The following is an 11,206-nucleotide window of genomic DNA, read 5'->3' as shown; positions in this document are numbered from 1 at the left end:
ACTCTGTTGCTTTGCATGTTCACTGAGAGATGCACCAGAGACAAATTCTTTGTGTGTCTAATCATACTTGGCCAAATAAAGTATTCTATAAAATATTCTATTATGAATAAATTTATACATTTATTTACAATATTTCGTTGCTCCCTTTAAGACAGAAGTCTGCTATGGCAGCTTTCAGAGATAAAAACATTCTACTACAGAGTCATATTACAATAAAAAAACAAGCAATGTAGATAAGATAACAGTTAAAGTCATCACACTTATCGGGGTTGCATGGCAAGCCACTACAACAATAATTCTTCCTCACGGAACTCAGCACACCTCCAGGAAAGTCAAAACTCAGTTTGATTAGATAAGATGTTTTATTGCAAATATGAGTGATGCTAGCACAACAAAAATCCACTTCTACAGAGCCTAAAAAACTAGAACGTTTTTTTTCTCTCCCCCCTCCCCATATCTACATCTATGCCAAAGTATAAATGCTGAGTTTATGTCACTCCTTGATTGGAGCAGACTGCTTGCAGTCCATTTATCATGCTCACCTGTTGATGGCATCTGGTTTTTATTTACAAAATGGGTCCTCTCTAGTCCCAAGTGGTTTGTTCTCCACCTTCCCAACTCCATCCCTCACACCTTCTAGTCACCCCTAAATTATTCTCACCTCAGATTGATTTTCTCTCCTTCAGTTTCAGTTAAACGTGGTTCCCATGAACAAATAGTTGGATACTTACCTGTGTCCGACAGAGGATGAAAGCACCACCGGGTATTAATATCATATGAATTGAAGCAACACCCCTTTGCTTGGCATTCCTCAGCAGTGATGCTTGGGTAACCACATTCCAGCCTTGCGCTCCCTTCCATTACACAGTGTTGAGAAGCTATTCAGAAAAATGAGTCACGTTACATGAATAAAATCATCCTTCTTTATATTTTTCATATATATATATTCAATTCAAAATTTGAATTGCTAACAAAGAATTAAGGGAGAACTGGAATAGCCATTTCGAACTTTTTAGTTCTTTTCAACCAGACATACCCTTCTGAGATTCGAACCTGGGTTGTCTGCATGTTAGGCAGATGTATTAACCTCTAGGCCACAATCAGGATGAGTGTAGAGTGGACGATCTTTAAAAACATGATATGGATAAATGTTTAGCGAGAAAACTTAAGCTAAAAATAAAAACAAAAAACAAACCGGAGCTTTCAAGTAACAGAAGTCCTCTCCTGGATGGACTGTAAATTCTGATTTCTGTTCAGCCAACACAGCAAACTAAAGAGATGGCTGCTTTGGCTTTTGCAATGAAGCTCTTATATACGTGCAACTTCTTTTGAGGTATCAGCATACTTTTACCAGAAATTGAAGTAGTAGACTTGTAAGTTGGTTTTGCTTCTTTTTTGCTTTGTATTGTGTTAATATAAATCTTGACGCATTATTTTATTTCAGTGCCATGATATTTATATAATATGCTAACCATCTTAATGTTATATTATTTAGACACTTTAGAGAATGGGGGGGGTCCAACCTTGGCAATTTTAAGACCTATGGACTTCAACTCCCAGTATTTCCAAGCCAGCCATGCTGGCTGGGGAATTCTAGGAGTTGAAGTCTACAAGTCTTAAAGTTGCCAAGGTTAGATATATCTGCTTTAGTATATTGAATAAAAAAAAGAGGGGGGGAGATGGTTTTTAAAGAAAATGGGGAAAAGTTGATATACGTTTTATTGCTTTTCTTTCGTTCTTTGTTTAGGTCTTAAAGAACTCAAAAATTACTTACCATCATTTACTGGAGGATGAAAACAGGTTGGTGCTCCAGATGCCTTTAGATCAAAGCAGCATCCAATTCGTTTGCACCTTTTGCGTGTGATCCCTTGATAGCCACAATCCTTTCTTTCTTCTGGTGGAATCATTTTCCTTGCATAGGTTACTGAAGCTGTTATTGTAAATAATATGCAGGTCACTGTATTTTCCAGATAATAAGCTTGGCTATGGCTTAAAAAATAAAAGTTGCATTCTGCCTGAAGGGGTACAATCTCCCTTTCTCCCAAAGGTGCTTTTCAAAAGGCCACTTGACTTGCTTTGTTTTTTTCCCTGAAGACATTTTGCTTCTCATCCAAGAAGCTTCTTCAGTTCTGAAGAAGTGAAGAAGAACCAAAGAAGCTTCTTGGATGAAAAGTAAAACGTCTTCAAGGGGGGGAAAAAGACAGTCCAGCTGCCTTTCGAAAAGCACTTTAGGGACAACCATGACCTGGATGACTGAGAATCTCCATAGACAATCTCCCTTTCTGCTGCCCACCTCTCATTACCTCTTTCACCTGATGGTTTGAAGCACCAGGGGACGTCAATCATCGATGCATCAAAACAACATCCATTTGCTGTGCACTGCTCTGCAGTAATGTTTTCTGAAGAAAATTCACATTCATCTCTTTCACTGACTTCCATTAGACATTGGCAGGCATCTGTTTGGGAGAAAGAAATTGGGCAGTTGCCTGTGATCTTTTCTTCTCTGTGAATGTATTTTTCTCAAATTCAATAGTCAGTATTTCTGACTAGATATATTAAGCAGTGGTCCTTTTCTGATATGCTCTTCTCTTAGTCGTTTCCATTTTTTTCAATGGAAGATACAAGACTCACAATTCTGAAGATAACAACCGATGATTTAGAGGTAAGAATCATTCTGTACTAATATTTATTAATAATACATTTGGAACAATCACAGTTATTACTTCTCTGTGTATCGTAGAACTTTAGTTATGAGTTGTGTTTAAACCATCCCATGATCATTAATAACATCCCCTTCTCTATATGGTTTTACACTTTCTTAACATATGTAGAAGGCTGATTTAAATATACTCTTTCATGTTAACTACTGGTGCTTTAAGCAAGAATATAAATAAATAAATCCAGTCTATTAAACCTACCACACACACATAGATCATTTAATATACTAAGAAGTAAAAAGTTCTATCCTATAGCCATAATTTCAATATATGTTGGCAGGTTCCCTACATAGATATGCAGTGTCTGAACACCTGAATCCCATATTGATTCCCCTAGATTTTTAACAGAATGTATTAAATTTAGATTCAAGTTTCTCCAAAATATTTTTCTTGTTGTAGGAAATACACAAGGATTTTTTTTTATGGTCTAGAATTCTGATGGTCTGTTTTCTGGGATAGCTCATTCTAAATCTTCTCCGCATTCTAATTTGCAATAGCCTCTCATTGAGAAAATGTGACAACATCAAAAATAATATACACCCAATGAAGTATTCACACAAATGCTGTGACTTACATAGTTGCATTAGATATCCTGACAAAAATACAATCACAACACTCAGGTGACTACACATATGTCACCATTTGCCACTTTTCTCCTCACCTCCCCTGCCAACATCCCTGCTTGTAATTGCCTATGAGTACCACTGGGACAAATCCTTGAAGTTATTTGCCTGGCTACTTCAGTTCAGCAATCAAAAGTTTTCCGGTTCAGATACTTTGGATAGGGTTACCAGATGTCCATCAAAAGGAAATACGTCCTCCATTTTGTCATCATGTCCTCTGTCCAGCAGATGTAGCCTTAAAAATCAAGTACCGTCTGGATGCTTAAGTATCTACAAGCAATCTCTTTCTGAGCAGCTTTTCTCCCAGAGTCAGTGCTTCCCTAATAAGTGCTAATGACAAGTTAACAAGCTCAGCTTTGTGGCCTAAGTTGACTAGTACTCTCCAGGCTGCCTTCTGCCTGAAACTGATAAGACCTACATGATGCAGTCTTTTGCCTCCTCTCTTGCTCTAGTACATTCCTGTGATTGAAAAGCTAGTCTTTTTAATGCTGGAAAAAGTAATTTCATATAAATGTAGATCTAAACATGTTTTTTTTCTGTCACTTTTTACTGTAATTTTTACTGTGAAGCCAAAAAAGTTAAACACTTCATTTTTCTCCCATTTGATCTTCCCAATTTCCCATGTCCTTCTTATCTGTTCGGATATCTGGTAATGCACCCAGTACTCCAATGCTTTTGGATGGTTCCATAATACCTGCACATATTTAACAAGAGAGCCAGACATAGACCCAAAAGAGGGAATGGTGTCCTGGAGAACAATCATATACATGTCTACTCAAAATATGTACTAATGAGGCCAACGGACTTTAGAATTCCCACATTATTTAACTGGAACAAATATATGTTTAGGTTATGAACTATATCACATACAATCATATACTGTAGGTAAAGATAAAAGTTTCCCCTTTCCAGCTGTTTTTGACTCTAGGGGTTGGTGCTCATCTCATCTGTTTTTTAGCCGAGGGAGCCAATATTATGCAGACATTTCCATGCTCATGTGGCCAGCATGAGTATACGCCAAGGCACACAGAATACTGTTACCTTCCCACCAAAGTGGTACCTATTTATCTACTTGCATTTGCATGATTTCGAACTGCTAGGTTGACAGGAGCTGGAGCAAGTAATGGAAGCTCACTCCATCATGCAGCACTCAGGTCTCAAACCTGAATGCTTTCCAGCTAACAAGCTCAGTGCCTTTAACTGCTGAGCCATTACACCCCCCTCTAAAGTCATATATATTCATATAATTATAATGTACTCATTATAGTCACATATATAGTATTCATATGCATGCATTATGATATAGCAAATAAAATGAGTTTCTTATCCATTTTTGCTTGCTTATTAAGCAATTAATAGCTAACCCATGACTTTATCATCAATTTACCTTGCTTAAGTTATTAATAAATATTATATACTTACATGGTGGGTGACTACTCTTTTGAGGGCCTACAAATCCTAAACACAAAGCAGTAGCTAGTACTAAGCAGGTCTTAAACTCCATTCCTTTATCCAGCCTGTGCTCTTCAGTGTTCCTTAAATATACAAATACACATGAACATAATTTATAATCATAAGTTACTATAATATAAATATTAAATCAGCCTTTCTCCTTCAAAAATGTTGCAGCAAAGTTCTGCTTCTTCTTAAGATTAATTCTAAATACTCACTTGTGGTTGTGATTCTGTAACAACTACCTAACTGTACAAACCAGAAAATACTTCACTCCTTAAATAATGTGTTTTTAATCACATGGCAAAATAACTTGCACTAGATTTATAACAACAGGAAAACATTTTGCAGCCAAAAGTTTCACTTCTCCTGCCAGCATTCTTTGCCCTTTCCCTACCCTGGTGAGTGTGGTAGTGATAGTATTCCCATTGAACATTCTGGGCTGTTCTGAGATTTTCGATTTTTTTTAATGAGCGTTAGAGAGTTTAGGATTGTATTTTGTTCACATTAAAGTTGCATTTTTTAAGCTGCTTTCAGGGCAAGATCTTCTGATTTTTTCTTCCTTCTAATTAATGTGGAGACGCTAAGGAATTATTATCTTTTAAAAGTATTTGGAGTCCTACAATGTATCTCATAAGTCCTTTTCACTATTTGTTGTGACTTTGTTATTCAAGGAGGCAGATTAAACTGTGTAAGATAGAGGTATTGCCACAGTTCCTTGCTCTGCCTATGGTGTATGCCAATACTTTCCGTCACTGGCTTTGTGTACTGAAGTCTGAAGAGAGCTGCATCTTGAACACAAATAGCTTTTGTATGATTGAGAACATGAAATTCAATGAACTGGAAATGAGTTTGCTTGTAAATAATTCATACCATTGCTAAATATTACACAGAGTAAGAGACACTTTTGTAGATAATCTAGTTAAGGCCAATGCTAAAGTATCACAGTTGGTTATCCAACGTCTCTTGTACACTTTCACCAAAAAGCCATCCCAGGTATTTTTACAATTCCACTCCTATCATTATGAAGTTCTTTCTAATATTCAGGGGAAATTTATCCCCACCGTCTGTAATTTAGGCCTTTAAATTTAATTCTGTCTTCAGGAACAGCAGAGAATACTGGAATTTATTTATCTTCTGTGTGAGGAACCATTGAGTATTTGAGGAATGCTATCATGCCTCTCCCCACATTGTCTTCTTCAGCCTAAACCTAGCCAGCTCTTTTTAACCTTTGTCCAGGGATCCTTTGCCAAACTCCTTAGTATCTTTATTGTCCTCTGGAACCATTCAATTTTGTCTACCTTTTTCTTGAATTGGGTCCTTCTGAATTGAATATGTTTCCTAATCCTAATCAATCTTATTTGATGATCTGACTAGGCAGCATAAAATGAAACTATTGTTTCTGTAGCAAGTGGTTTATGAAATTGTATCACTACAGATTTCCATCTTGGGAAAATCTTTATATTTCCATATCCACATATAAGCTCACTGCACCTGGCCCCGCCCTTTCCAAACAAATTCATCTGACCCCACTCTATCCCACAATTTAAAAACATATTTAAAAGCTTAATTATTTTAAAGATCATTTGATTTTACACGGCACTTACAAAACAGAAAACAAAGAATAAGACAAAGAAACACATGAAGATTTTAATCTTACTTGAACTGCTGAGAAGCTAGAAATATCTGACTTGACTGTAGTGCCTGCAGATATGGATCCTGGAGTAATACTACATTTCCTGTTTACTTGGGGCCCAAGTATTAATTTTGCATAGCGCCTCTTAGTCTGTGGAATCATATTTTAATGACTGTGAAGTTACATCATGCATTAACGGAGTCTGCAGTGCTTTATTTTTGAAAGAGCATAGAACAAAGGGCTTGTTCATACATGATAGGTTAGGCCTTGGGCAACAGGCTACACTTCCCTAATTATTTGTAAGATGTTCAGCTAGTTCACTGTCTTAGCATTGGGTCCTCTGAGCTCATACTGCAACATATTGGCAGTATGTTGGATGTTTTCCATATTTGGATATACCATAACCCCTGGCATTATGCTGACATCAAGGATGTACCCCGGAATTCAGAAAGATTTGCTTGGAAATCTTTATCTTCAGAATGCACTGTTTTGTGACAACCCTCATTTTTAAGTCTTCCTGAAAGTGATGCAAACTGCATTGTACATCTACACTTTTTAATAAGAAATGTTGATAAAGCAAGATCAATTGCAAGATAACATTTCCCTATTTTTTTCTGCATAGCTGATTATGATACAAACTGCAAGAAAACCCATTCTATATTTCAATATAATAATAATAATAATAATAATAATAATAATAATAATAATAATAATAATAATAATAATAATAATAATAATAATAAAGTTGGAAGGGACCTTGGAGGTCATCGAGTCCAACCCCCTGCCCAGGCAGGAACCCTACACCATTTCAGACAAACGGCTGTCCAGTCTCTTCTTAAAAACTTCCAATGTTGGAGCATTCACCACTTCTGGAGGCAGGTTGTTCCATTGGTTAATTGTTCTAACTGTCAGGAAGTTTCTCCTTAGTTCTAAGTTGCTTCTCTCCTTGATCAGTTTCCACCCGTTGCTTCTCGTCCTGCCTTCAGGCACTTTGGAGAATAGCTTGACTCCCTCTTCTTTGTGGCAGAATGCATTTTTCATCAGTAATAACTCCCCTCTTTTAATCAAATTCTTTGGTTAGTAATGATCACAGACAAGAGGTAAATGGGGAGATTTCAACACTGCACTAATACATTGTGAAAATTTTTATATAGTATTCTGTGAAGCCTTTAAAATACAAAATGTCAAATAAATTGTATCTTCAGTAACTAATTCTACAAATGAGGGATAGGTTTTTCAGCTAGAGAGAAATTGGTTCTGTACAAGGCTGATTCTTGTGATATCACTATACTCAGATCTGACACAGCTAGAAATAGAGAGCATTTTCATACATGAAGTTAAAATCTGCTTTTAAATATTTCTTCTGCTACTTATAGAGGTTGATGAAGAGTTCCCAGACTAAGGCGACAAAGATAGTACAGAGATCACTTAGTCAATGTCTGTTTTAATTATGATTAAGAGGGAGTATGTTAATCATCTAATCACCCTCAGATACCTGAAGGGCTGTCATTGTAACAAAACTGTTATCTTTTTCTCCAGGCGGTTAAATCCAAAGCAACAAATATAAAAAAGACATTAATTTTGATTCAGTGTTAGTTGGATTTGATGTCCAGATTGCATGTTGGCTGGGGAATTCTGGGAATTGAATTCCTTGCATCTTAAAATTGCCAGGGTTGAGAAACACTGGTTTAAAGTAATAGTCATCAATCAAGGATGCTACAGCCATAGATTTTCTTCATTACCTGAAGGCTAGGCAAGAAGATTTTTGAAGTAACAATAATTCTGATTTGATTATACTATCATTCTGGTATATGAGGTGGGAATTGGGTGCAGAAAAAGGGTAAAAGAGAAGGTTGTAATATGAATGAGCATTAGTGTCAACATCCAGCTTGAGAATCCAAATAAAACTCCAGGTTCATTCCATCTCTGAAAATCTTACTATTTATTGAATACACAGCATGGTTATGTCAAAGCAAAACTAACTCTGAGGTTCCAACACCAATTCACAGACTTAAACAATAATTTTCCCAGCCAAACCCCTAATGTCTTACATAGTCCATATAAACAAGTTCATTTTGTTATGGGAACCATCTGCTTCAAATCCACACCCGTTCTGGTGTCCTTGAAAAGGCTTCAGGCTCTCACAGTCTTCAGCAGAATCATAGAAGTTCCGTTTCTTCATCTAATCCACTTGAAAATAACACCTCCCCCCTTAATCTAAAGGCAAGTTGAAACACAGAGGTGTGTAGCTGCCAAAGTTTCATCATTGACAATTAGGCTATTATATTCAGAGTCAATTGAGTTGAAGTCTCATATGTGAATGTCCACATATTTTTTTCAGATATATTTTGTTTTAGAAATATTTGGCTGAATCAGTTGTTCTTAGACATGAATTTCCTTCCTTCTTTATATTTTTGGAAAACAGAGAGAGGCCCTCTAATTTTGTCCCTATCTGAACTTTTGCCACCTTCAATTCCTCTTACAAATGTCTATTAGATGTACATATGTGGAATGGAATCTAGATATATTTTAGGAGAACAGAAGCACTACATGCATACACCTGGACAATTATACTCATCTAATGGATACTCATCAGGGACATAGCACTTGATATTAATGGTGGGCACTGCTATTTAGGTGGTCTCAAAAAACCCTTCAAGCATTAAGACAAACTTAAGATGAAGTTAAACACATCACATGGTTTGCTTTGCTTTATTTTTTAGAGAATGCAAATATTGTTGGGCACGAGGATTCAGAAAAGTAGAATTTCACAATCATAGTTTGTTAGTTCTCCCCCTTAGATCAGGGGAAGTGGATTTAATTAATTTATTCAGCTGTATTTTTTCTGCAGGATTTCATAAGGTATGAAGTCATAATGAAATGCAGAATTATGAAAGAAGTTAGATGAACAGCTCTTCATGCAGAAACGTACTTCCAGGTGCAATTCAAGGTGTTGGTGATCACCTTTAAATCACCCCACTGGGATTGGCCCCTCGCATTTGTGCCAGCAGAGGAGGCATGCTGTGGGTCCTGTCAGCCCAATTATTCCGGCTGGCGGGGTCCAGGAGGAGAGTCTTCTCTGCTGTTGTTCCTGCCCTCTGGAACATCTTGTCTCCTGATGTGAGGGTGGCCCCAACCCTCCTATCCTTTCGTAAGGGCCTAAAGATGCAGCTCTACCAGTTGGCTTGGAGGGGGGGGAACAGCACAGTGGTAGTGGTTGATTGCGTAACAATCGATCCCACCTCCCCCCACTCCAACCCCATCCTCCCCAGGTTTTAATGTTGGTTTTAATTATTTATGTTTTAATTGTACATGTATAGGCATATTTTTATGACTGTAAGCTGCCTTATCCTGTGGTAAGATGGGTGGCCAATAAATTTTATAAATAAACAACAAACTCACTAATAAAATTGTTCAACTAGTTCTGTATGCATCTAATGGTAGCCAACTCCAGCCCAAAGCTTTGCATCTACTTCGAATGCTTTATTTAATGTTTTGTTGAAGTCAAAGTATGCCAGCCCTATAGGGTAGACAGACTAAAAAAACCAATGCCATTATAGGGTTAAAACTACTTTTATTGGAGCAGCTGTGCTGCTGGGAAATGTCCAGCCATGCAGAAAAGAAGAATCAAGTGGGGAGTTAATCTTGAATTGTCAAGAGATCTAGGACTGATACCCTCCCCCACCCCAAGCTCCATGGAACCTTATCTGTTTATTCCCAAGGGAAGGCCAGCCATCTGGAGACAATTCCTATATTATAGGTAGAATTTCAGTAGTCAACTTGAACTCTTCAGGTCAACTGTTGACCTGTTGCTTGGGCTTGACATATAATAACAGAATCTTCTGAGTGGCTGTTCCTCTCCTTCACTGTATTTTCATATGAATGACAGAGGGACCTGTCTGAGGTGTTTTCTCAAATTAGTTTCTTGGAAAGTACTCAAACTAAGCTCCTCTAATCATTGCTTTAGTAGGAGCATTTCCTCCTGTCCTTCAAGACTATTTCCTGTGCCCTCTATAAGATATTCTACCTTATAGAGAAGGCACAGATATGCTACATCCACCACATTCCCATGGTCAGCTAAACTGAAGGGTCTTAATTACCTTGGCATTCTCTTTGAAGATAAAAACATTTGATCTTTTCCAATTTTCTAGCACTGTAGCTGTTCTTTGTGATTCCACAAGGAATAGAGAATGATGATATCTGCAAGCTCATTTAAAATTGAGAGATCTAATGTCCACACAGTACTTTATTGCAGAATCCCTTTTAGTTCTCCATAGAATTTCTTGTCTTCTATTTTTGCTTTTATTTTCTTTTATAGTATAGTCTGTTACTATACAATTCTTGCAATACCTTTCAAAAGTTAAACAATATGGAACCAATTATAAATATTCCATCGAGAAGCATATTTTAAAGTAACTGAAATGATCACGAGGAAATACTGCATATATGTATATAATTTATATATCAAATTTTTGATATATATAATGTGGGATTGCCTCTGAAGATTATTTAGACATTATAATGAAGTTTCCTTCTAACGTGGCAGCGCAGAGTTAGCCATTCATGAGTTATTTCACAAATATAAGTTTCTGATTTAAGTCACAAAGTATTCATTATGCTCAATCTACATGCATTAGTGACATCACATACACTTATAGTGCAGAATAGTTTTGAGAAGATGACTGGTCCCAATTTAGTATATTGTCCAATTCAAAGTATTCATTTTGAGTTTTAAAAAACTTCACAACCCAGGATCTGATGATCAGGTTTGAATGATC

At 36.8% G+C, this 11,206-nt stretch overlaps 1 protein-coding gene across 1 annotated transcript in view; it reads right to left on the bottom strand.

Annotated features, from left to right (window-relative positions):
* The window catches only part of LOC107292797 (integumentary mucin C.1), a 16,959-nt gene extending 11,926 nt beyond the window's left edge, over positions 1 to 5,033 (bottom strand). The window contains exons 1-5 of the mRNA XM_015821922.1: positions 5,011 to 5,033; positions 4,763 to 4,875; positions 2,304 to 2,456; positions 1,775 to 1,930; positions 732 to 878 (exon numbers count right to left, since the gene is read on the bottom strand). Coding sequence (XP_015677408.1) covers positions 732 to 878; positions 1,775 to 1,930; positions 2,304 to 2,456; positions 4,763 to 4,844 — 538 coding nt within the window. The 5' untranslated portion in view covers positions 4,845 to 4,875; positions 5,011 to 5,033. The remainder of the gene's footprint in view (positions 1 to 731; positions 879 to 1,774; positions 1,931 to 2,303; positions 2,457 to 4,762; positions 4,876 to 5,010) is intronic.
* Between the last annotated feature and the right edge of the window lie 6,173 nt (positions 5,034 to 11,206).

This window comes from Protobothrops mucrosquamatus, unplaced genomic scaffold (genome assembly GCF_001527695.2).
Source record: "Protobothrops mucrosquamatus isolate PMUCROS unplaced genomic scaffold, P.Mucros_1.0 scaffold1426, whole genome shotgun sequence".
Classification (NCBI taxonomy): Eukaryota; Metazoa; Chordata; class Lepidosauria; order Squamata; family Viperidae; genus Protobothrops; species Protobothrops mucrosquamatus.
The sequence above is the reverse complement of the archived record's forward strand: the minus strand, read 5'-3'. Positions and strand labels throughout refer to the sequence as shown.